Below are 27,024 nucleotides of genomic sequence, written 5' to 3'. Positions count from 1 at the left end.
CAAACGGACCATGGAGACTGAACTCTCTTTGTGCCCCCCGTGTTGGGGTCTTAATGCAGGGCTCATAATGGAAGAAGCCTGCACCGCCACTACCCAGGTCGTACCTGTTTTGTGGATTATCAGAGAACTTCAGTTCTCAGGGCTCTTTCAGGCTCCTTTCACCAGCACTCAGTTCAACATACAAAGTTTATAAAGATATCAGGAACCAAGCTGGGTCCCAAGCACTGTGGTAACAGGATACAAAACAACGGCAACAACACTGAACTATGCTGCAGAACCCCTGTCAGAGGTACAAGCAATGCTGGCAATGACTCAGTGCTTTTGGGAATTATATTGCTGACTGGGGTTAAAATACAGACCAGCACAGATTAAAAATAGTAATTTTGTTTGTACTGGAGTTTGAATAAGCGAGTTTTACCTCTGCTGTCACCTGTCAGATATTGCAGAGCAGGTAAAACCAGTTCTGACCAATTAGGGACAAAGGAGAACCAGCTATTCAGAGTGCTTGCAGGGGAAGACTGCCAATCCAGAACTTTATCCTCAAGCTGAAAAAGAAAACAAGATGCATTTACAGTGTCTTTCATACAAGCTCTAAAGGTTTAATATACAGAATTAATAGAATATACAGCAGAGAGAAAGAAAGGGTAGTCAAGAAAGAAAACGATGTGACCAGCTGAATTGTAAAGAGACACACATAGGAGGAGCATATGTCAGACAACAGAAGTTGCAGAGGAGAAAGCTCTTGCACCAGTGTGAATGAAGGCTGCATATGTGAAAAACAAGTTGCACCCCCCTCATGCTGTAGTTTATATATGAACAGGAAAAAAGGGAGAGAGAAGTTCTACAGTCAGATGGGTTCAAATATATTATGAATGATGCAAAAGTGGACTTCCCCTGCGTTTATGAAACATGTTTAAAACCAAGAAGGGTATCTAAAGGCTTGTTCATTTGATTCGGGTGGAATCACTGATGTGTAACTAACACAAAATTCCCTAATTTTGCTGAATCTAGAAAGACTTCTACAAGAGCTATCAATTAGTAGATCCTTACCACAGAGAGACTAGTAGGTCCTTCTAGAAGGAGGATCTCCAGAAGGAGAGAGAAGAAGCTGGAAGAGATTTCATTTACTCCAATGCATGGCTTGATCTCTTCAAGAGGTCTTTGAATGAAGAAAAACATAAAAATGTTAAATAATTTGCGTTTAATAACATTTTACCAGCATTTGACATACACACAGAAATGAGGATAAACCCTATATAATTATATAAGCTTATGCACCACAAGTTGCATGGAACAGAGGCAAGCAGCCTTCTTCATGGTTTCCTCCAAACCTATATGGGGGGAAAAGGCTCACAACCAAATGAGACAGCTGTGACGTTCCCCTAGTAATGATGAAAGAGTGAAGAGCTGCTAAGCATGGGTTAGAGCCAGATATGGTACAGGCAAAGATTATTCCATAGCTCTGTCAGTGAACCTCAGTCCCGAGCTACTCCAGCTCTGGAAACTGTACGGAGCTTTGCCAATGCACCTCAGTCAATCCACTGAACCCCACCACCATTTGACTTGAGAAGCTTTGTGACTAGTTGTATTAAAGAATGCTCCTGGTTCAGTTTACCAAATGAACTCTGTATCTCAGGTGTAAGGTTCCAAGCACTAAATGAACTTAAATTTTCACAGTGCCCTATCTCCAATGCAACTTTTAATCATGTTTTAACTGGGATTCCTGACTTGATTATAGTGGGCCTGCTGGTGGGGTTCTTAAGAACTGCACCCACAGCAGGAGGCACATTTTCGAACCATGGTCTATGCTTTCTCATCCCATTTCATCCCAGAAGGAGGTGCTATGGGGATTATTTTGGAATTTCTGACAAAATAAGGGATTATTTCCACCCATTTATCCATTTTTGCTTAACAACTGTAGTTATATAAAATAGCTTGACACAGGGAGGACTGATTCTGAGGGAAGGCCATTCGCTCTAATGCACATGCTGCACCACACTCAATGGGGCGCAGTCTGGATGAAAGCTAAACACAGCAGATGCCTTTAGAAGAGTTATTGGTGGTTGCAGGCACCTTTCCTGATCTGCAACTACATCTCCACTATGACCTACACATGGGATTCCCAGCTTGCCTACCGATACTAGCTCGTTGAGAGCTAGCAAGGGAGCACAAAAGTAGTGTAGCTGCAATAGCTTAGTCATGCAAACATATACAGGTGATTCAGGTGGATTTGTACTCAGCATGGCTTACCCATGCCACTGCTTCTGCTGCTCATGCTATCACGGCTAAACTACTATTTATACTCACGGTAGCTCTCAATGAGCTAACCAAGTGTGTGTTTGTGAGCTGGGAATCATGTTCCTAGCTTCTAGTATAGACATAGCCTGTCTCTCTCTCTCACTCTTTCACATACCCCCCCCCCCACACACACCCCCAATCACTTTCTGGAAACCACTTACTCTTCTTTAACAGCTGACAGAGCAATGGTGGATGGGTCCTGTGATATTGGGGGGATTCCATCAGTGTTGCTAAAGGAGTCGGCCAAATCTTCCACCTCGGATTTAATAACCTTCAACTTTTTTTTCTTCTTTTCTTCCTTTTCTTTCACCTTCTTCTTCATGATGGCAAGGTCAAACAAGGCTTTGGATAAAAGTGACAGAACAAATCTCAATGAAACATTTCAGTGTATAACATTAGGCATCAGAAATTAACTAGATACTCAGTTATGTATTTGGAAATGTGTTTAACATGCATTTAATTCTACCATCAAATTATTTCACTGGAATCGAGATTAACTTTTTGGAGCAAGTGACTGACTATTTTTGTATCTTTATAAGTGTTTGTATAACATTATACATAACCCCATATAACAGCAGTTCACCCAGAACTGCTGCAAGACAAGCAGTCATTGCACAGGGCACTGATTCAATCTTTTGCATTATTTGTGGAGAGATTGCACAGGAAATCCCCCTCTCTTCCTCAGTGCACTGCTCTTGACTAGAAAAACTCTTTAGTTGGGGAAAGGGGTGTTTAAAAAATAAGTGAAATCTGAGATTAGGAGGACTGGTGTATTTACCTAGATCAGTGATTCCCCAAAACTTTAACAACCTGTGAACTCCTTTCACCAAAATGTCAAGTCTCACGAATCCCCTCCTAAAAATGAATATTTCTAGGGATTTTCTCCTTTACCTGAGTATAAAATATAAAAGCACTGATCTTGGAAATATAAAATTTGGTTTTATGACATGCTTATTAATTATTTATCATTACAGTATTTTTATTACATTATGAAAACAGTAATACTCTTCTAAGATCTCACTTTCATAGCTTGTAGCACTTTGAATAAACCTGTTATAAGACAAGGCTCCTATGTTTTATCAAGGACTATCAGATGTGAAACAGCATGAAGGTCTTTAAGAAGCCAACTAAAATTGTTCCTCCTACACAAGCAGTCAAGGCTTGAGCACTCCAGGGAAACAACATACGTAATAACGAAGCTTAAACTTGTTCTTCATAATACTTTCAAAAACAATACTAGCTGCCTATTTAATTTTAAAAACAGCAAAAAAAAACCTCCCTTTCTATTTCTTATAAGGAGTCCTGAAGTTGAAATCTCCTCAGTGTGATAGATACGCTTGTTTTGATCTGCTTAGCTCTTAGAAGTCATGAGGCTGCTGATCCTGTGCTCCCCAGGGACAGCTCTGCCCACCATTAGGGAATTCCCCCTCCTCCCTCCCGAGAACCCCCTGTAACATTTTGCAAACCCCCAAAGGTTCATGAACCCCAGTTTGGGAACCACTGACTTAGATATCTAACATGCCACATATTACACTTACCCTCAGCTTTTCTTGTCATGTCATCTCCTGTGTCTACACTATTTAGATCCAATGGCTTCTCAAGTAACCATTCAATTGCGGTTATTTCCAAAAAGGAAATTTTTTCCAGACCCAAATCTATACCTATGTTTATTTTTGTTAACATTCTGAGCTGTTTATTGGTAACAGGCAAAGTGGACTGTAAAAAAGTGGACAACCAACCACTCTCCTTCCCTCTGTAGAGTTTCAGCAACAGAAGGCCCAAGGGGCACATTCTCATGACAACACTGCCCCCAAGTCACTGACCTGCCAAGGAGCCCTTTCGGCCGGCATTCACACGGGTCATGATGTCATCGAGAGTCAGGTCCCCTGTCACTAGGTCAGGGTGGTCCTACACCGGACAAAAAGGGATAGGGGAAAGAGGCACCAGAGAAAAAGGTGAGACCAAGAACTTATCTGTGGATTGCCCACAGAAACTCAACTTACTGAAGGTGAACCGAGGAAACTACCTAACCCTTGTGGCACTCTATATCTAAAAGCAGCCCCCTGGAACCTCCATATTCACCCCCTCACATAATTATGATATAGTTCAGGGGTCGGCAATCTTTCACAAATGGTTTGCTGAGTCTTCATTTATTCACTCTGATTTAAGGTTTTGCATGCCAGTAATACATTTTAACATTTTTAGAAGGGCTCTTTCCTCGACCACGGGATGCTATTCGAGGAAGGACTGCTAGGCAGAGATGGCGTTCACCTTTCGAGGAGGGGAAAGACCCTATTAGCACACAGACTGGCTAACCTAGTGAGGAAGGCTTTAAACTAGGTTCGACGGGGACAGGTGAGCAAAGCCCACATGTAAGTGGGGAACATGAAGACCTGGGAGATGGGTCGGAAACAAGAGGGAGCGTGGGCTATAATGGCAGAGAGAAAGGAGGGTCAGGGCAAAACTGGGAGGCAAGATCAAACCAGTATCTTAGATGCCTATATATAAATGCAAGAAGTATGGGTAATAAGCAGGAAGAACTGGAAGTGCTAATAAATAAATACAACTATGACATTGTTAGCATCACAACCTTGGTGGGATAATACACGATTGGAATGTTGGTGTGGATGGGTATAGTTTGCTCAGGAAGGATAGATGGGGAAAAAGGGAGGAGGTGTTGCCTTATATATTAAAAATGTACACACATGGACTGAGGTGGAGATGGACATAGGAGATGGAAGTGTTGAGAGTCTCTGGGTTAGGATAAAAGGGGTAAAAAACAAGGGTGATGTTGTGCTAGGAGTCTACTACAGGCCACCTAACCAGGTGAAAGAGGTGGATGAGGCTTTTTTTTTTAAACAACTAACAAAATCATCCAAAGCCCAAGATTTGGTGGTGATGGGGGACTTCAACTATCCAGATATATGTTGGGAAAATAACACCGCGGGGCACAGACTACCCAGTAAGTTCCTGGACTGCATTGCAGACAACTTTTTATTTCAGAAGGTTGAAAAAGCTAATGGGGGGAAGCTGTTCTAGACCTGATTTTAACAAACAGGGAGGAACTCGTTGAGAATTTGAAAGTAGAAGGCAGCTTGGGTGAAAGTGATCATGAAATCATAGAGTTTGCAATTCTAAGGAAGGGTAGAAGGGAGTACAGCAAAATAGAGACAATGGATTTCAGGAAGGCGGATTCTGGTAAACTCAGACAGCTGATAGGTAAGGTCCCATGGGAATCAAGACTGAGGGGAAAAACAACTGAGGAGAGTTGGCAGTTTTTTAAAGGGACACTATTAAGGGCCCAAAAGCAAGCTATTCCGATGGGTAGGAAAGATAGACAATGTGGCAAAAGACCACCTTGGCTTAACCACGAGATCTTGCATGACCTACAAAATAAAAAGGAGTCATATAAAAAAATGGAAACTAGGTCAGATTACAAAGGATGAATATAGGCAAACAACACAGGAATGCAGGGGCAAGATTAGAAAGGCAAAGGCACAAAATGAGCTCAAACTAGCTATGGGAATAAAGGGAAACATGAAGACTTTTTATCAATACGTTAGAAACAAGAGGAAGACCAAGGACAGGGTAGGTCCACTTCTCAGTGAGGAGGGAGAAACAGTAACAGGAAACTTGGAAATGGCAGAGATGCTTAATGGCTTCTTTGTTTTGGTCTTCACTGAGAAGTCTGAAGGAATGTCTAACATAGTGAATGCTTATGGGAAGAGGGTAGGTTTAGAAGATATAATAAAAAAAAGAGCAAGTTAAAAATCTCTTAGAAAAGTTAGACACCTGCAAGTCACCAGGGCCCGATGAAATGTATCCTAGAATACTCAAGGAGTTAATAGAGGAGGTATCTGAGCCTCTAGCTATTATCTTTGGAAAGTCATGGGACAGATTCCAGAAGACTGGAAAAGGGCAAATACAGTGCCCATCAATAAAAAGGGAAATAAAAACAACCCAGGAAACTACAGACCAGTTAGTTTAACTTCTGTGCCAGGGAAGATAATGGAGCAAGTAATTAAAGAAATCATCTGCAAACACTTGGAAGGTGGTAAGGTGATAGGGAATAGCCAGCATGGATTTGTAAAGAACAAATCATGTCAAACCAATCTGATAGCTTTCTTTGATAAGATAACGAGCCTTGTGGATAAGGGAGAAGCGGTGGATGTGGTATACCTAGACTTTAGTAAAGCATTTGATATGGTCTCGCATGATATCCTTATCGATAAACTAGGAAAGTACAATTTAGATGGGGCTACTATAAGGTGGGTGCATAACTGGCTGGATAACCGTACTCAGAGAGTAGTTATTAATGGCTCCCAATCCTGCTGGAAAGGTATAACAAGTGGGGTTCCGCAGGGGTCTGTTTTGGGACTGGCTCTGTTCAATATCTTCATCAACGACTTAGATGTTGGCATAGAAAGTACGCTTATTAAGTTTGCGGACGATACCAAACTGGGAGAGATTGCAACTCCTTTGTAGGACAGGGTCAAAATTCAAAATGATCTGGACAAATTGGAGAAATGGTCTGAGGTAAACCGGATGAAGTTCAATAAAGACAAATGCAAAGTGCTCCACTTAGGAAGGAACAATCAGTTTCACATATACAGAATGGGAAGAGACTGTCTAGGAAGGAGTACGGCTGAAAGGGATCTAGAGGTCCTAGTGGACCACAAGATAAATATGAGTCAACAGTGTGATACTGTTGCAAAAAAAGCAAACGTGATTCTGGGATGCATTAACAGGTGTGTTGTAAACAAGACACGAGAAGCAGCAAAGAATCCTGTAGCACCTTATAGAGTGCACCTTTCTTTGCTGCTTTTACAGATTCAGACTAACACGGCTACCCCTCTGATACAAGACACAAGAAGTCATTCTTCTGCTCTACTCTGCGCTGGTTAGGCCTCAACTGGAGTATTGTGTCCAGTTCTGGGCACCACAGTTCAAGAAAGATGTGGAGAAATTGGAGAGGGTCCAGAGAAGAGCAACAAGAATGATTAAAGGTCTTGAGAACATGACCTCTGAAGGAAGGCTGAAAGAATTGGGTTTATTTAGTTTGGAAAAGAGAAGACTGGGAGGGGACACGATAGCAATTTTCAGGTATCTAAAAGGGTGTCATCAGGAGGAGGGAGAAAACTTGTTCACCTTAGCCTCCAATGATAGAACAAGAAGCAATGGGCTTAAACTGCAGCAAGGGAGATTTAGGAAAAAGGACATTAGGAAAAAGTTCCTAACTGTCAGGGTAGTTAAACACTGGAATAAATTGCCTAGGGAGGTTGTGGAATCTCCATCTCTGGAGATATTTAAGAGTAGCTTAGATAAATGTCTATCAGGGATGGTCTAGACAGTATTTGGTCCTGCCATGAGGGCAGGGGACTGGACTCGATGAGCTCTCAAGGTCCCTTCCAGTCCTAGAGTCTGTGAATCTATAAGTCTATACTATATAACTAAACTATAGTTGTATGTAAAGTAAATGTTCTTAAAATGTTTAAGAAGCTTCATTTAAAATTAAATTAAAATGCAAAGCCCCCTGGACTGGAGGCCAGGACCCGGGCAGTGTGAGTGCCACTGAAAATCAGCTCACATGCCGTCTTTGGCACACATGCCATAGGTTGCCTACCCCTGATATAGTTCATACAAAGCATGGCATATAGTCCACAAACAACATTTAATCACCCCATAACACATCACTGGTGAGTTCCAGGAGACCTCTGTAGATGTCAGCATAAAAGACAAAAGCTAAATATCCATGTAGACTTAACCCTAGGGCCTGATAAAGGTTAAACTGTGGTTATGCTTTGACAAGTGACAAAGCTCTCATGAGTTCCAGATGTATTCTCTCCCTAGGATCCCAAATCAAACTGCAGTTTAGAACTCAAACATTTAACTCCTGGCATTTAACTCCTGGCACTTTCAGGGACCATGCCTGCAAAGCCATAATTCTCCAACACCCTGGGATTTGGAAACCAAGATTCATTTTATTTTCCACCCTCAGAGACTCCAAACCCACCACCTAGCTGAAAATTTTGCTGAGGATGCATGAGGAAGAAGAATAGAACCCCACTTGGGTCTCCCCATAGCTGACTTCACAGGGCTGAAAAAGGTAAAAACTTTTCACTGGGGGCTGGTAAGGCAGATATGACAGATGGAAAGCAGAGGAGCTGTATGAGAAGGGGCCCTAAGAAATTACAATACTTTTACCAGCCATAACTGCACTATACCTTACAGCTGACAGACAAGCTAAAAAACAAACAGAGGTAATCCCCAGCCCCATGTCTCCTAGGTGTCTTACAGGCTGACGTTTCCGTTTCTCATGATGCTTCTTCAGCATCACCTTCAGGTCATTCTCCCCAAAATCAAGTTTATCTGCAATGAAATAAACCCAAGAAAAACTATTACCAAAATTCCTTGTCAGTCTGTTATTGCAGTAATTTAACATACCTTTTCCTCATCCATCCCCGCCTTCAACAGTCTTCAAGTTTTAATAGCTAAATGCTACTTGACAGCTTGAAATTCAGTCTGTGACCCAACCAGACCAGGTCATGAAAGGCACCACACTTTCTTATCCAGCTTTTCCTGGTGGTTTTCTTGGGAGTAGTGTGTAAGAGGAGTGTGCAGATTTGACTAGACAGCCCTAGCATTAGCTCCCTTGATATATAGTAACACTGTTCTATTTGCATTATGGGGGGCTGCTTTACCCATTAGAGAGTGACCACTGATGAACATACACATCACAACAACAGAGAGGAAGGATGGCTGTGTGTTAAAATACTAGTTTGCCTCAAAAGAAAAGGAGGGAACTGGAAGGAGTATATTTAGAGACCTCATGGATCAAGAACAAAGTCAAGCATTACAAAAGATCATGTTCATGACGTCCTTGACTTTCCAGAAAGGACTGGAAGAAATCACGCTTCCAGAATAACGCTATGTCTATACTAGAGACCTTACAGCAGCACAGTTGTACGGATGCAACTGCATTGCTGTAAGATCTCTCGTGCAGCCGCTCTATGCTGATGGGAGAGAGCTCTCCCATTGACATACTGCTGTGCACACTATCATTTACACCGGCAAAAGATGTCACTCGGGGAGAGGTGTGGAGGGGATCATGTTTCACACCCTTGAGCAACATAAGTTTTGCCGACATACGTGGTAGGGTAGACATGGCCTAAGTAGTTCCAAGCACCTCCTCACTACTTCACTTGTGCCTTCGCTCAGTTCTCACCTGCTGTTTTCATATCCAGAGTTGACAACGTGGGGATCACTCTGAGGGGAAGAGCTGGACTCGGGCAATGTGCTGGAGAATTTGGAAGCCAGGAACTTAGATCTGAGAAAATAGAAAGTTGTAAATTCAATTTTATTTCTACAGGGAATGCTGCCCAAATAGCCTATTAACACTATCCCCAGGGTTCAAAGGAGCCATACCAATGAAATATGAATCCAATAGCTACTTTACCGTCAAAAAGACACTCTCCCCATCCCCTCACTTCCCTGGCAGCTTCCCTTCCACCAACTGGATGGGTTATTTAAACAGCCATGAAAAGCAGACCTGGATTAGAGGAACAGTGGTTTAATAGTTAGTCTGGTAGTTGAGTCTCAGTGCTAATCCCAACACTGATGCTGTGCAGGGTTTTGTCCAAGCCACTTCATCTTTGCATAAATATTTCAATTTCCCTATCTATAAATGGGGATAATGATTCTTATCTCCTTAACAGCAGCATTGTGAGGCATTATTAGTAAAATTTTGTATAAAGCTCTGAAAAAAATATGGTATTGATTCCACCTGCAAATAAACAGTCTGAGTATCTGCCCCAGGACATGCAGGAGAACCATGGTCCACCCACTTCCCAGCCTGCACAAACACACAAAAGACTGTCAGGGAAAGAAAACACATGAACTTTAAGAGTAAATAAATGTGATGGTTTCCGTGATGTGCACTCCTATCCCCTAGGAACCTGACTCTGAATCCCCACCTAGGCGTAAAGCGTGTCAGAAGGTGGTAACCATTGATTACTATCATCTTGGACAGGACTGGAACCAGGCACAAAGAGCTGGAAGTCTCTATTATCAGTTATCCACCAGTTCCCTGAGCCATCCATTGCACTGTGTAAGGCCAGTTTATGTCAGAAAGATATTGAGGAAGGATTTATCATTCTTCAATAAAAAGTAAAATTCCTAGGAAACTGGGAAAGTCACTATGTCCAGTTCCGGCATCAAGGCCAAAGGAGGCTTTCAACTGTGCCAGTATCTGCAGAGGGCTTTCCAGCCCAGCCCACAGCCCAGTCTCTCATGCTATTCCTGGGACATACTGGCTACATTACCTTCTTCATCAGAGGATAAGGTGTTGTCTCCACATTCCTCCTTCACCTCCCTCAGGACTTTCAGGTAGCGTTGATGTGTCCGTCTATCCCGTTCTTCCGGGCCACATGGAGGGGATGGGTATTTTTTCTTAAGGGTCAGATCAGGGCCACCTTTCCTAGCCAGATTGAGCAGGTGCTGAAGTAAAGAGACAGACATCTACAACACAGGGAAGACTCTGGGATGCAGAGTCCAGCTTTGTGGGGAATGAGTAACTTATACCCACCTACAGATCAATTTAATTAGTTTAAAATTTTTAACATATCATCATTACATGGTTGCTGGTATCATCTACCCAGTTCTTTACAAGCTAACTAACAGCATTCTAGTATTTAGTATGCAGGGAATCCCAAAAAGTATGCCAGTTCTTAATGAAGGGGAAGTCTAATAACTGATTGTATTCCTGCATCGCTTTCCATTCTCGTTATCCCTTATTCTCATTCTATATGATCCATTTTGTCAAGTATAGACTAGTCATTGTTTGGAAGAGCACCTGAAGAGGTTTGCACTCCATCAGGCTTAACACACATTTGGAACACTGGCTTTAAATCAACAGGTGGGGAAAATATCCTTCAAAAGAAAAAGGAAAAAGTAGTTTAACCCTTAGGATAACAAAAAAGAGATATTTGTCCCACATATAAACCCCACCTCCCATTTCCATCGTGAATGTAAGAGCTCCCCTCCCATTCAATAGGTGAAACACTTCAGTCTCCCTGTCTAACCTTAGCTAGAAGCCACCATCATGGCATGGAGCCCAGCAATTATATGCCTCCAGCCTAAATTGCTGTTGTGACATCTCTTCTCTCTGATTCCCGGCCTGAGGGACAGGTAAGATGCTTCAGGAGCACAGATGGAGCAATCTTCCCAGCATAGCAGGGTAGGAGTGGCCCTTCCACGAGTCCAGACCTGTTCTACTTGCTAGCGGCAAGAAACTCTCCCTACTCCTTACCACAGTACCTCCACTGCACTGTCTAGTTTCACTCAAACTGCAGCTTCCAAGAGCTGCTTCTTCAAGAGATAGTGAAGTTTAACTGGTATCTGTAAAATGCTTTTGAGATCCTCAGATCAAAGGTCCAGGAGTCATGTGGTTAATTAAGGACTGCCTAAGAAAGGTGAAGCTACTGACTAATAGCAGAAGTGGTGACGTCATTACAAATAAATGGTTTATTCTGAAGTCAGTTCCTCTTTTCTTACCTACCAAGAGACTCAAGTTCAAGTTCTGGGTTTCCCCTGCTAAAGGGTATGGCATCAGTAACATCTAAGTGGATAAATTTAGGTTTTTAGGACCAGTTACAAAAGAAACTGGACACTGAACTCAATCTCAGCAGGAGAAAAACTATCCAATTAGCCTTCAAACAACATATGCAGCCAGCTTTAAAAGAAGGTGAAAGATTTATACAATTTGAAGAGAAACTGTTTCTAATGTTTAATACGGTAGTATTTTTTCATGAAGGTTACCAACTTGATGAAAACATTGTTATATTAAAAAATAACCTCAAACAACACTTAACTGCACTCCTAGTCAGATACATTTAAAAGCCAAGACACCAGTGTCGTAACGAAAATGGAATGCAGACTAATGGTTAGAGCAAAATACTTGGAGTCAGTACTAGGGGGCTGCTATCACAGGTAACAAGAAGTCAGCACTGGGAATTGACTAGCCCAGGGAGTCCAAACTCTCTGGTTCTAGTCCCAACGTTGCCACTGAACAACATGATGTTGGGGAAGTCACTTGACCATCACTTTGCCAATCCATAAAATAACAATATTTCTTTTGCTGGGATGGAAGGAGCGAGAGGGGAGAAAAGCTGAGTGCTAAATATAATTGGTCTCTATATTTGGCCTTGGAGCAACTGCTGCTGGAATACTAGGTCCAGTTCTGGGGCCCACAATCCAAGAAGAAGGTTGATAAATTGGAGAAGGTTCCAAGAAGAGTCACAAGAATGATTAAAGGATTAGAAAACATCTCTCTAGTGACAGACGCAAAGCTCAATCTATTCAGCTTAGCGAAGAGAAGGTTAAAGGGTGACTTGATTACACTCTATACATATCTACATGGGGAACAAATATTTAACAACGGGCTCTTCAGTCTAACAGAGAGGGTATAACAATCTACTGGCTGGAGGTTGAACCTAAACCAATTCAGACTGGAAATAAGCTGGAAATTTTTAAGAGCAGGTAACTACCCCTGGAAGAATTTACCAAGAGTCATGCTGCATCACTGGCAATTTTAAAATCAAGACTGGATGTTTTCCACAAGCTTTACTCTAGGCATTATTTTGGGGGTAGTTCTATGTGCTGTGTTATACAGGAGGTCAGAATAGAAGACCACAATGGTCACTTCCGACTGTGGAATCTATAAATTATTTATAAAACAATAAGGTCCTCAAGAAAATTAAAAAAAAAAAAAAAAAAGGCACTACATAGAAGAGTGAGGCCTCTGTGCAGGTTCAGGGTAAGATAGATACTTGTCAAATATCTGCATAAGCATCCAGAATCCTTTCAGCAGCTTTACATTTAGGGACCAACCAAGCCTGAAATCAAAACAGCTGCAGTATTTAAAAAAAAACATTCCAGCAGGGAATAGCGGCTACATGAACACCACCGAATCCTTCAACAGACCAAGTTAAATCATGTTCTTCATGTAATGTATCAAGTAACTCACTGCACCCTGCAAGAACCTACATTGCGGGAAGCAAGGATCTGCTTGAGGAGTCGGTAGAAGTACTGCTGCTGGGAGTTCAGGTAGCGTTTGTACTGGGACTTGAAACAGAGCTGGCGGTATTTCACAACTTCAGGATTAAAGTGCCCATCTGTGGAAAAGAATAAAAACTGTTTTGACTTCCCTTCACTGAAAGATGAGATTAAAGCCTTTTTAAAAGTTTGCAGTTTATTTTCTCTACATAAATAACCCAGACCCTACAGCAGCCACGACCTGTTGAAAAATCAAGTATAATATCAAAGAGATTGCAATTCTCGGAAGAGTGACAAGATCTGGAGCTTTGCTGTTCTAGGTCACATGACCAAGAGGAGTTCTTGCCGCATTACAGTGTCCTCTGAGAAATACATCTGGAGATCTCAGCAGACCAATGTACACATCACAAAAATGGCATAGCTGGCACTAGCTGATACCCTGTTGACTGTCTCAGCAAACAGGTCTGCATTGTACCAACTCCACGAATACACAGAGCTTCAGCCCCCTTCGCTATCAACCTGGTACCTTTCACCAGATATACATTAAATAAAAAGAAAAAAAAAAGTTAAAAGCAGAATGAGTGGACACTGACCCCGGAAGAGTTTCTGGGCAATGTGCAGTGGGTTTCCAAAGCGAAAGGTCTCTCCGCTGAACAGAGCTGGGATGAGCTTGTTCTGGTGCTCAGGGTTGTTTTCCGGGAAATGGGGCAGGAACTTTTTTAGGTGGTCTCGCTGTAAGTCTGTCAGAACCTCCTGCCACGTAGATAGGCCGACAACTTCAAAAAAGATCTCAGGCTAAAGCAGATAAAGACAAGAATGAAGCAAAATGCCTGCCAGCATCTTTAACAAATCTTTATCCCTCAAAGCTTTCCAGAGGGAAATAAAAGTCACAAGACACTGTCGGGTACAGACTGTGGAAAGTGGTAGTCTAAAACACTGAAAGGAGAACATATTAAAGGATTCCAGTCATGAGGACCCATAGCAGATGGAGAGAGAGATCAGGAGGTATAAAAGTAACAGAAAGATGTTCTAATATTAGATCTGAGAAGAGATTGAGAGTCACTATGTTTACTAGATAAGGAACAGACTAGAAAACAAAGGGGGCTTTTAAAATAGATTTAGTTAACGTGACTGGAAACACCACTCAGCGCCTTTAAAATCATGTTTAGCTAGCTATGTTGTAATCTAGGAGGGAGCCCAGGCTACAACACAACAAGGTAACTCAACTATTAGCTCGGGGGTTCTCAGACTTATGTAGTGGTGACACCTTTCACATAGCAAGCCTCTGAGTGCGAACCCCCCCTTATACATTAAAAACACTTTTTTATGTATTTAACACCATTATAAATGCTGGAAGAAAATCGAGGTTTGGGGTGGAGGCTGACAGCTCGTGACCCCGCATGTAATAACCTTGCAACCCCCTGAGGGGTCCCAACTCCCAGTTTGAGAACCCCTGTGCTAGCTGTTAAAACTGTCTCTATACAGATGTCTAGGGAAGAGAGAGTTCCAATTGTGTTAAACTAACCAGATTGAGTCAAGCTGATTTCAAAAGCCACCTTTTTTCAGCAGGGCCTGGGACACCTGAAGATGTTACTGCTCTTTTCCCCCCATCCCACAACTGCTCTGACTTTCCTCTGTCAAACAGTGAGAATAATACCCACAACCTCCTTGTGAGGTAAGTAAGTAGTTATGTTTATCAAACACTCTGGAAATGGAAAGTGCTCTTATTATTACTTACATCCTCTAGGAGGTCCTCTGGCAGGCTAACTCTTGTTGCTCCTAGCATGCAGTCCTCCATGATCCGTGTGCCATTTCCCTCCCCACATGGTCCTAGCTCCAATGGGTCTGTCAGCATGTGGTCCAGAGAATCCATTCTTCACTATACTCTCAATCCCTGAACAAAATAAACTATTATCTGCTGCCATAAATTTGCCAACAACAAAGGGTGGGGAGGGGCTGCGCACTGCCATGGATCAAAGCAAGTCCAATATAACACGGTTTCACCTATAAACACGGTAAGATTTTTTTGTTGCCAAGGACAGTGCTATATTGAGGTAGAGGTGTACTAGGGACTATCACTCTTTCAGGTGACATGCCTGCACACAAACATACACAGAGTACATATAAAGAACACTAGGGAAACAGAAATGGATATTAGATGATTAATAACCATAGTTTTAAATTTTGCTTACCTGTTCCACTTACAACACTACCAACTGTTTGCATTCCTAATAATTTACTTTTCACTATACATGCAATTAATATTTTGCCTGTCACTAAACTTAAATAATAAAGACCGGTCTGGTCAGTTTCACTCTGAGTCTTATGCACTACATCACTGCTGCAATATTTGGGATGAAACACTATCGAGGAATGTTTCAATCCAAATTAAAAAAATATTCTCCTACACAAACTAATTTGGAAGCCCAAACATAAATCACCTTTACATTAAATTCAATCTTACAACATGGTTTATGGTTCATGATCAGAAGCCTCACAACCCAGGATTCTGAAGAGGGTGAAACCTGTAAATAGAGTAATGCAAAGTACGGGAAACAGAAAAACCCAAGACAAGGGAATAGATGAGAAGTGTATAAAGAATCATGAAGAAAGAGCTACTGGAATTAGAGGGTGTTGCCTGCTGAGCAAACCAGACCTCAGGCTACTGGTCTGCAAAGATACTTCATGGCTCTGACCATATGCAAGACCTCTAAATATACTCCCTTTATTTTCCATAGCAGCCTGAAGCTTTCTTACAAGTGAGTTAAACATTACTCTCATGCCTCCATGCAAAACATGCCACACTAAGTAGCAATATAATATTAAAGAATTCACAACTTCGCTTCTGTGGTTGTGACTTCAATACACCATCTACAAAGGGCCAACTACTCAGCAGCATCAGTCTTGCCCAAACAACAAACATTAAGCCATTCATTCATTTGCCCTATATGTGAATCCTGATTCATGTTCAGCCACTGGAACACTGAATGTAATTAATTTTAAAATCTCATTTCTATTCCAATCTTTAGTGCAGTTTGGTTCAATATATCAAAGGAGATGAGTCCCTTTTCAGAACTAAATTGGTTCAGAGGAGGAATTACCTCTTGCCTCCAGAAAGCGCGGACACTCTAGCCAAGGATTAAGAACATTCGAGAAGCGGGATTAAAGTATGTGAACTGAAGTCGTCTCACGCATACTTGATCTGTGAATAAAACAAGAGATTGAACTTTAATCAGTAAGAGTAGAAAAATGGGAATACATGTTTACTTTTTTAAAATTAAAACAAAAGTTCAGGGGTTTTAGCCTCATAAATAATCTGGTTAAACCACATGAATTCATCATAAATTGGAGAAACAGACAACTACATTGCCAATAAAGACAATTATAATCCAATATTGTCAACTAACATTTCAATGGGGTTTACAAAATATGCCCTGTAAGCTTTGTGAGGTATGAGAATTCATACTAGTTCTACAATACAGAGAGAAACTGAGACACAGAGGCTATGGGACTTGCCTAAAATCCAGTGGCAGAGTCAGGAATAAATCTCAGCAGTCCTTGCTCCCACTGCCTAAAGGACCATTTACACAGCAGATTCAATGCCTGACCTACCATTCCCTATTGAAAATATTACAATCATGATATTCTACACCAGCTACTATAGGACGCAGAGTTACATCATTCTTCCAGATAACCCTCATTTATTTTCAAATGTGTTTTTCAAATTTATTTAGATTTTGTGACCTATTCCAGGCTCAAAACACTTAGAAAATATAACATCAACGATTGATAAAATGCAACAAACACAAATCAAATGCAAACCACAGAAACCATAACAATATACACCCACTAACATATAACAAAACAAACTTCTCAAATGGCACTCACCATCCCTCTCTAACCCTCCCTTCCAAAGAGCCCTGGGAAAGAAGGATGGACACAGTTAGATCTGTTTACAAAGTCTAGGTATTTCTTCAGGGAGTGTTCATCCCCCAAAATAACTCAATGCTTTTTCTGCTAAGAGCAAAAGTTGATAACCAAAGTCAGAAGCAACACTACAATGAACAAACAGTAACTGCACAGGATGGAGAAAAAGAAATTGCCTGGCTGAGGGTACATATCCACACAAGGGACCCAGGTAACAAACAGTGGCTTGGACAGCATTGCCAACCACCCTCAACAAAAAGCCCCTCTCTCTCCAAGAATAACCCTGCCCCCCAGGAACCCTCACACCATGCCAGTGCATTGGTGGGGAGGGGGTGCAGGCCCTTACCCCCCGCTCCCCACCCCCAGAAGCCCCCTCGCAGGCCCTTGCCCTCCCGCTCCCCATCCCCAGGAGCCCCCCAGCAGGCCCTTGCCCCGCCTCAGGTGTGCCCCCCCCAGCTCCTGTCTCCCCGTTCCGACCCCCAGGAGCCCCCCGCCGCAGGACCTTGCCCCCACGCTCCCCACCCCGAAGCGTGCCCCCCATAAGTCCCTCTCCCCCCGCTCCGACCCCCAGGAGCCCCCCCAGCAGGCCCTTGCCCCCCCGAGCTCCCCCGCAGACCCTTGGCCCCCCACGCCCTGAAGGCCCTTGGTCCCCCGCTCCCCACACCCAGGAGCCCCCCCCGCAGGCCCTTGGCCCCCCGCTCCCCACACCCAGGAGACCCCCCCGCAGACCCTTGGCCCCCCGCTCCCCGCCCCCAGGAGACCCCCCCAGAAAGCCCTTGGCCCCCCGCTCCCCACACCCAGAAGCCCCCCCCGCAGGCCCTTGGCCCCCCGCTCCCCGCCCCCAGGAGCCCCCCCAGAAGGCCCTTGGCCCCCCGCTCCCCGCCCCAAGGAGCCCCCCCCGAAGGCCCTTGGCCCCCCGCTCCCCGCCCCAAGGAGCCCCCCCCAGAAGGCCCTTGGCCCCCCGCTCCCCGCCCCCAGGAGCCCCCCTCTCAGGCCCTTGGCCCCCCGCTCCCCGCCCCCAGGAGCCCCCCCGCACGTCCTTGGCCCCCCCCCGCAGGCCCTTGGCCCCCCGCCCCCAGGAACCCCCCCCGCAGGCCCTTGGCCCCCGCTCCCCGCCCCCAGGAACCCCTCCCCCCCACCGGCTCCAGGCCGCACGCGGCTCACCCAGCTTCCAAGTTTCGTGGGGGAGGGGAGCAGCACCCAGTGAGTTTGCGGGGGGGGGGGGGGGGGGGCGCGAGGCGCGTGCGCGCGCACCCTCCCCCCAGAGCACGAGCACGGTGCCCAGAAGGCGGAGCTCCCAGCAGAGCCTGACGGACCCTTCGTACGCATGCGCAGCTCCTCTTCCCGGCGACCTCAATGTCAAGCGTCTGCGCGGCAGCCTCTCGCGCATGCGTAATGTCAGGTAGCGGCCGTGGCTCGAACTAGCTGCTGCAGCCCTGTGGGCGGGGTTAGCGCAGAGCAGGGGGCGGCCCGGGAAAAAGTAGGAATCGAGGGGTTTGAGCGAGGAAGTGGGATGCATAGATGTGAAGGGGCGAAGTGTATAGCTGGGGTGCAGAGGTGGGGGGAGGTGCATCGTGCAGAGGGGGTGTATAGATATGGGGGGAGGTGCATCGTGCAGAGGGGGTGTATAGATATGGGGGGAGGTGCATCGTGCAGAGGGGGTGTATAGATATGGGGGGAGGTGCATCGTGCAGAGGGGGTGTATAGATATGGGGAGAGGTGCATCGTGCAGAGGGGGTGTATAGATATGGGGAGAGGTGCATCGTGCAGAGGGGGTGTATAGATATGGGGAGAGGTGCATTGTGCGGAGAGGGTGTATAGATATGGGGAGAAGTGCATCGTGCGGAGGGGGTGTATAGATATGGGGAGAGGTGCATTGTGCGGAGAGGGTGTACAGATATGGGGAGAGGTGCATCGTGCAGAGGGGGTGTACAGATGTGGGGGGAGGTGCATCGTGCAGAGGGGGTGTATAGATATGGGGAGAGGTGCATCGTGCAGAGGGGGTGTATAGATATGGGGAGAGGTGCATCGTGCGGAGGGGGTGTATAGATATGGGGAGAGGTGCATCGTGCAGAGGGGGTGTACAGATGTGGGGGGAGGTGCATCGTGCAGAGGGGGTGTATAGATATGGGGAGAGGTGCATCGTGCGGAGGGGGTGTATAGATATGGGGAGAGGTGCATCGTGCGGAGGGGGTGTATAGATATGGGGAGAGGTGCATCGTGCAGAGGGGGTGTACAGATGTGGGGGGAGGTGCATCGTGCAGAGGGGGTGTACAGATATGGGGAGGTGCATCGAGCAGAGGGGGTGTATAGATATGGGGAGAGGTGCATTGTGCGGAGGGGGTGTACAGATGTGGGAGGAGGTGCATCATGCAGAAGGAGTGTATAGATATGGGGAGAGGTGCATCGTGCAGAGGGGGTGTATAGATATGGGGAGAGGTGCATTGTGCGGAGAGGGTGTATAGATATGGGGAGAGGTGCATTGTGCGGAGAGGGTGTATAGATATGGGGAGAGGTGCATTGTGCGGAGAGGGTGTATAGATATGGGGAGAGGTGCATCGTGCAGAGGGGGTGTATAGATATGGGGAGAAGTGCATCGTGCAGAGGGGGTGTATAGATATGGGGAGAGGTGCATTGTGCGGAGAGGGTGTATAGATATGGGGAGAGGTGCATCGTGCAGAGGGGGTGTATAGATATGGGGAGAGGTGCATCGTGCAGAGGGGGTGTATAGATATGGGGGGAGGTGCATTGGTGGGGAGGGTGAATAGATGTGAGGGAAGGTGCTTTGGTGGGGAGTGGGTGCATAGGTGTGTGGGGAGGTGCGTTGGTGTGGAGGGGTGTGTGTAGATATATGGGGGGGGGTGTCTTACAGAGTCTGAGCTTTTCTCAGCATTCTCCTTGCAGGGGTGATTTGCACTTGCTAGTTCCAAGGTCTCTAAACATGCTTGATGCGTTTCTGTAGCCAAAACTGGTTTATCACATGCTGTGACTGAGCCACCTGGACAGCTGCCAGACCAGGCTAAACCTGTCTTTACAAACATGGACAAGGCTGTTTGATGAGGACAGCTTTTCGTTGGGAATCAGTTCGGCTGCAGCAGTTATGGAGGTGGTCCCCTGCGCTCCTCCCCTGGAATCCATTTCATTCCCTTTTCCCCACCTTAGTTACCAGTTACACCCTTTAAGAACATAGCAGTTGCCACACTATCTCAGATCCATTTAATCCAGCATCTTTTCTCTTATAATTAAGGCTATGATTTTAGCACAGGTATTTTTAATAAAAGTCAGAGACACGACATGGACAATAAACAATAAATCATAGATTTATTGAAGCCGAAGCCGGAGCCCTGCTGCTCGGGGCTGAATTATTGGAATTTTCAAGAAATCACAGACATCTCATAAAATCACAGAATTCATGACAGATTTGTAGCCTTACTTACAATGTCTGTTGCCAAGTGCTTTGGAGGAAGGAATTTTCTCTATAGTAGACAATTATGCAATAGCATGAAGTTAGGGGAGGTTCCTTACTAACTCCCATCATTAAAACCCACAATCGGACCACTTTTTACAGTGCCCAAGCTTAAGCTCATTTTATTTCCCTTCCTCAATGCTCAATCCTATGAGTCCTCCAACACCCTTCTCCCCAATTGCTCTTGTCCTCCTAGACCCTGGGTCTGCAGCTCCCATGGAGCCAGCTCTGCTCCTCAAATACTGCTCTGAAAGATCATTGCCTAAAATGTCAAAATGAAACTTCATCAAGAATACACAGAGGAAAATCACATGGTGCTGATGTGATGCTACATCATTAGGTAACGCTCCTCTCCTTGGAATTAACCACTGTTTGCATGGCCAGTTCATACATTAACAGCAGTGATGAGATTAAAGTCCCTCTGATTTTTCAGATATGAAGTCCTATCTATTATTTTTCTGAAGGACTGCATTAATTATTACATCATTGGCTCTGTACATCCTTCTGCAGAAAAGATACCATCAAGCGGCTAATGCCATATGTGACTCTGAGTGAGACACAGGAATCCTTTCATTTCTTTTTAGCTCACTGAGTGTAATCTTTGGTTATACCAGCATAGTCTGTATTTCATTTTTTTTGTGTAGGCCTCAAACAGTTTTATAAACACTTTAGTTATGGGGTTCCCATCTCCAGCATCTCTTACAGAACCATGAGGATCTTTCCCGCTCCCCATCCCCACTCTTCATATCCTGTATCATAGCTACCATCCCTCCAGTCCCAAAGGCCCAAGTAGCAGTACCTTCAGAATCTGCTCCATTCTTGCTGGCAGGGCTGCTGATGAGGAGTATGTAGTACTCACAGCCCCTGCCAGGCTGGGGAGCAAAAAAACCAAATACTTTTATTTTCTTTCCTATCACTTAATTTAGTTTTGGTGAAAAGGTACCAGATTGACAGCCCAGGAACCTCATGTCTTCAGATTCTCCAGCACAGATACAACTTGGGTACCAGCAGTGAAAGCTTTTCCACACTATCTGGTCAGTATTCTTGAACCCTAACCTAGAGAGATCTGGGGAGGAGTGGGTAGGTGTCTCCATGGCCCATTCCATTCATACTGCTGAGACTGCCAACAAGGGTTGGACATGTTTTTTCCCCATGTATTGCAGACATCTGTCATGAAGAACTGGACTGACACCCATATTCACAAAGGTCACCAAACAATCATCCCATGGTATCAGCCGTTAGCCACTAGTGACATAGGATGGATTTGAACTGCTTAGCTACTGATTTCCAGTGGCCACCACACCATGCTATGGCTATTACTGCTTGTTGGGGGTGATTTAATTACACTGATGGGACAGCTCTCTCCCATCAGCATAGAGCGGCTACATGGGAGATCTTACAGTGGTGCAGCTGCAGCAGTACAGTTGAGCCGCTATAAGGTCTCTAGTGTAGACATGGTCTAGGTGTATGATTAGGATGCTACCAAAAATTGTATGACATTTAGTGGCTATCTATAGAATAAAGACAATACCAAATTACGCTGATAAATTGGGTGCTGAGGAAGGATTTGATCAAGGCAAAGATAGTGGCCTTGCACATGGGTAGACTTTTCATGCATGGGTGGGAGGCAGCATGGAAGAAGAGAAGGAGGTGTTTATTGGAGAATTATACAATCAGTATATGGCATAGTGGAGGGTAATACAAAAAGACCCAAGAACAGAAGTACGGAAGGGCAGAATTATGCAATGCCTTGAATGCAAAAACTGGAAATTAGGGGTCTGGAAGCTTAAAACAAGTAATTTACAGGTGTAAGTTGAATCATATTTGAGTACAGCAGCTGCTGCTGCAACTCTCATGAATGCACAAATCATGTTCAGTATTTAAAAAAGAAGAAAACTTTTATTAATTTTGTTTTTACAACTGCCAGGTAGCACGATACTATTAACACTATAACAGTCACTGAATGTACAACAAACATACATATTTAAATAACAGAACAGGGTCAGAATGATGCAACTAGTCAGTCAGCTTCAGTGTCTCACAAAAGATCCAGATTTAGTCCCAGGTGTTTTAACAGTTCTTGGAAAGAAGCAAGTAAGATTCTTTTGGAGAGCAGAGAATCAGGGCCAACTTCTGCGCTCAGATGCAGGAGCAGGGGTACCCAATGGAAGCCAAACGGAGCACCCAGCATGTAATTCTTAGGGCAGCCTTTAGCTCTCAGTGACAATGAAGGGTACTCCACAATTAAGCTCTGATGGGACATTATTTAGGAGACACAGATCTTTGGGCTGGCTCCAGCAAAAGAAAAGAAATTTATATGTTTTCTGCACCGCAGGTCTGCACACAGCCATAGAAACAGATTTTCATTTTTAAGAGAAGCCCTGCACTACAGACACAACTGTAGGACTGGTTTTCACTACCAAATTTCTGTTCTCTCCCCAGATCTGTGTAATCATTATAATTCGTTACTTTGGAATGAAAATGATGCTTAACTCCCAGGGAAGATTATGTCTCTCTTTGTATATATTGTATTCTCATCCATCCATTAATTTGAGACACAAAGTGAACCATCGCTTTCTTTGGTTTCTGGCTGGTGGTTTTGTATGTTGTGCCGCTGTGAGACACAGAACAAAAATCTCGATAAACAAGATATAAGCTCAAAAAGGCCATTTTCAAACTGCATTCCATAACAACAGGCTAGTTTTTAACTTGAAGTAACTGGTACAAGAACAAGCGACCCCATTAAGTGATGGTTTCTAAACAAAGTTGAAGAAAACTTTGTTTTTTAAAGCCTACATTTGCAATGCTTTAAAGGCTTATTCTTCATATCTGGTAACTGGACCTTTAAAGACTTTAAAAGACTCCTGTAAAACAGTAACTATTTACCATGTGACATTTTCAAATCACCTACTTCTCATTATCTGTAGTACCACATATTTGACTTTAAATTTGTAGGAGTGTGTAGAGGAATGTGTATACCTTCATTTTTAGTCAGTAGATCATCTGGCAATCTGAGAAAAGCCTCCTTTTTTTAATAAGAAGCTGTGAGGCAAAGTCAGGCCAGTGAGCTTCCTTCTTTTATCCTACACAAACAACATACCAAGGGCCTGATTTCCAGAAGTGTTCAGCATGTACAGCTCCAGTTGGAATCAATAGGAATGACCATTGCTCAGCACCGCCGCAAAGAAAGGACCTGATCCAAAGCCCCAATGAAGTCAATGGAAAGATGCTCATTCACTTCAGTGGGCTTTGGAGCAGAACCCAAGCTCCTAACTTGTTAATGCTCCATCATTTCGGGACAGTCAAAGCAGGAAGATCCCAGGTACCAATTTAGTCTACATTTTGGCCAATCACTTCAAGACTACCCTAAAGCAGTGCTGAGCCAGCCAATATTTAAACAGGGTTTATCTCATCATGCAGTCATTGTTTCCACTCCATATGAACAGATATGTTATTTACCACAGCATTATGTGTCACCAGACTTTGCCATCAAGTAGTTGTCCAGTTACGGTTTTAGACTGGGACTTCAGTTTAAGGCTTGGCATCATCGGGCCTGCTACTGCAACTCCTACACACACTCACAAGTAGCCCCACCAGAACCAACAGGCACACTTGTGTAAGCAAGGGATCTTCAGTGTAGCACCAAAGAAAAGTTGTTCAAAATAGAGATTTCATCTGTTAATTATGATGTCACAAAAGGCCATTAAGACCAAAGTTTACAATGTATCCTATTAGACACTGACACGCTGGGGTAGCTCTTCAAGCAGAGTCAGTAAAGATTTAGGCATATGGAGTCAGTGGAGCTGGGTGATATCCTCCTAAGCACCAGAATAAAAATTACCTCCTTCCCCTTGGTTTAAAACAAACAAACAGATCCTTAAAGGGGAGCAATGTAAGAACAAATAAACTGCTTTAAAGACACAGCTTCCCTGTCTCCTGGTCCCAAACCATAACACAAGCTCTGTAAAATACCAGGTCTGCCAGATCAAGCAATCCTTTGAGATGGCTTTCATTATCCTATAATAGTGGTCCTCTAGCATTCTTTTTTTGTGTTTCCTGAGTCCAAAGCTGGTGATTTTATGAAAACAGTCCACAGGAATTGCAGCACAAGGTACATGGAAAATCAGAGCAACCAACTTTATCAGAGCAACCAACTTTCCATTCAACCTTCACAGGGAAAAGACATTAAATTTTGAGGCAGCCTTAGAGATAAGTGTACCACGTCTGCAAAAAGTGTGTACACAGGGAGCAGGTTACAAAGGTTCTCTTCTGACATTGCAGGTTAAAGTGAGTTTCAAACGGCAACTGTAAGGCACAGAGTTCAGAGTGCCTTTTTACTTTAAAACTACCAAAGAAAAGTTTAAAAAAAAAATCTATTTCTTTAAACTCCCTCCCCCAATTCTCTCTTCTTACAACTATCATTAGGGGTCACAGCACAAAGCTACTATAGAGCTTTAAACATTACCGAGCCTTTTATTGGTTTACAAGAGAAAAGAAGAGTTCCCTGTGAGTGTAGGGAAAAACACAGTATAGGCTCAGTGTTACCGTCATGTGCTATTAGGATTTCAATTCCAAACATTGAGGTCTCAAGACTGCATCTTTCCTTCTCCCCAGAACATCTTGGCAGGGCAGCACAGACAGCATGTAAACAGTTCTAAAAGGTTGCTAAATAATAATTTAATTGACTGCTTCTACACAGTTTCACAGCTTCATTGTTACATCTGTCCCTCTCACACTCACGTGCACACAAGGAGTCACCGATTTGCTGCTGCTCTTTCTTTCCGGGTGGTCTGCTCTTTATCTAGCTGGTATATTCCCTTCTTCCTTGGTCATTTAAAAATAAAGACACAGGGAGCAGTTCGGACATAAAGCGAATACCATAGGCAGTTTACATGATGTCTTTTTGTTTAACTGCAGATAGTAGAAATGTACATGGGGCATAATCTGCCATTAGCTATTTGTTTGGCAAGTATTTTCCCCTACCTTTATAATAAATGTTGTCTACTGTGATACTTTCTCAAAGGAAAAATAAGGGTCATCAGACATGCCAAAAAGTAAAGTTCTGGGCAAGCACAGTTTCCACTTCTCATTTTTTCCTTTTTCTTGAAGATTTGCATAAGATGGCACCATTCCCAAAGGGTTTTGAGGGTATTTTTTAGTTGTTGCTGCGACCTATACCCCCTTATAAAGCATCAGCAAGAGGGCCAAGATTCTAGCTGAAGTTATGTGCATGAATACTTTAAAACATAATGAGCTCCAGGACACCCAGATGTTTTGGGGGATAGGTTGTTCTTAAAGTCAGGTGACACAATGGGATTTCTTCATTCGTGCTCTGTGGAAAAAGTTCTTGGTTTAGTGATGTGCACTTCACTGCCCCCATTCCCATTGGTGGTTGTAGTGATGATGTACTGTGTGGTTTGCTGTTGATTGGTTGTTTGTGATTCCAAGAGGTCACAGTGTGCTGATGGCTGAGACACACCCACTTGCACCCCACTGGAGAGTGAAGAGTTCTGTTTTACATCCAGATCGGGTTGACCTTCAGATATCACATAATGGGTCTGCACAGAGAGTAGAAGCACAAGTTACAGTGATATTTCAGACCAGCAGAATAGCCGTCTTTCTCTCACACCTTATTACAACTTTTCTGTCTCAGCACTGGGGAATATTGTCTATATGAATGAGCGATTATAAAATTAAACTGTATTGAATTCAAACGTTTACAGAATAAAAACACAAACAGGATACTTTCAAAATTGTAAGGCTCATTTAACTACTATAAAAAAAAGGGTTAATTTAACATTGGCTAAAACCAACTATATAATTAATCCACCCATGCAAAAAATTAAAATAACTAACTTATTTTACAATGACGCTAAAAAGTCTCCTATTTTCCCATACATTCCAGTTGGAGCTGCATTTTCTGTATCCTATATTAGTATGTTGGAGCTCCTGCTAGACAATATAAGTATCATGGCAGCTTTCACTGAGTCCATTCACACCATTCAGTTATGCAAAGAGTTTAACAATGACAAAAGTTTCTAAAAACTGTTTTGAAAATTCATTTCTATCTGCAGCCGGCTTTAATACACATTTACCTATCTCAAGTATTATAACTAATCAGTACTACTAATCTGGGCCCTGATCCTGCAATCGTTTATGCAAGGGAATAGTCCTACTGGACTCAGTTTGATGAGCTAAATGGAATTATTTGCTCATGTAAAGCCACTCATATGAGTATATGTCAGCCAAACAGTGGCATCGGACTGTAAATGCCTTGGTAT

At 43.7% G+C, this 27,024-nt stretch overlaps 2 protein-coding genes across 10 annotated transcripts in view; both read right to left on the bottom strand.

The window, feature by feature from the left end:
* The window catches only part of NFRKB (nuclear factor related to kappaB binding protein), a 36,848-nt gene extending 18,254 nt beyond the window's left edge, over window positions 1-18,594 (bottom strand). For 2 of the 4 annotated variants that reach the window (XM_030538588.1, XM_030538590.1), the window contains exons 1-13: window positions 18,442-18,594; window positions 17,239-17,270; window positions 16,452-16,552; window positions 15,089-15,244; window positions 13,944-14,145; window positions 13,342-13,469; window positions 10,620-10,794; window positions 9,524-9,625; window positions 8,594-8,667; window positions 4,122-4,206; window positions 2,460-2,640; window positions 1,051-1,159; window positions 419-545 (exon numbers count right to left, since the gene is read on the bottom strand). In XM_030538588.1, the coding sequence (XP_030394448.1) occupies window positions 419-545; window positions 1,051-1,159; window positions 2,460-2,640; window positions 4,122-4,206; window positions 8,594-8,667; window positions 9,524-9,625; window positions 10,620-10,794; window positions 13,342-13,469; window positions 13,944-14,145; window positions 15,089-15,223 (1,318 nt within the window). In that variant the 5' untranslated portion in view covers window positions 15,224-15,244; window positions 16,452-16,552; window positions 17,239-17,270; window positions 18,442-18,594. The remainder of the gene's footprint in view (window positions 1-418; window positions 546-1,050; window positions 1,160-2,459; window positions 2,641-4,121; window positions 4,207-8,593; window positions 8,668-9,523; window positions 9,626-10,619; window positions 10,795-13,341; window positions 13,470-13,943; window positions 14,146-15,088; window positions 15,245-16,451; window positions 16,553-17,238; window positions 17,271-18,441) is intronic. The other 2 variants (XM_030538591.1, XM_030538589.1) reach the window with 2 other exon arrangements.
* A 4,023-nt stretch (window positions 18,595-22,617) lies between these two features.
* Window positions 22,618-27,024, bottom strand: part of PRDM10 (PR/SET domain 10) — a 78,941-nt gene continuing 74,534 nt past the window's right edge. For all 6 annotated transcript variants that reach the window (XM_030538592.1, XM_030538597.1, XM_030538596.1 and 3 more), the window contains one exon: window positions 22,618-26,301. In XM_030538592.1, coding sequence (XP_030394452.1) covers window positions 26,065-26,301 — 237 coding nt within the window. In that variant the 3' untranslated portion in view covers window positions 22,618-26,064. The remainder of the gene's footprint in view (window positions 26,302-27,024) is intronic.

This window comes from Gopherus evgoodei, chromosome 19 (genome assembly GCF_007399415.2).
Source record: "Gopherus evgoodei ecotype Sinaloan lineage chromosome 19, rGopEvg1_v1.p, whole genome shotgun sequence".
NCBI lineage: Eukaryota > Metazoa > Chordata > Testudines > Testudinidae > Gopherus > Gopherus evgoodei.
This window is presented reverse-complemented; position numbering and strand designations above follow the sequence as displayed.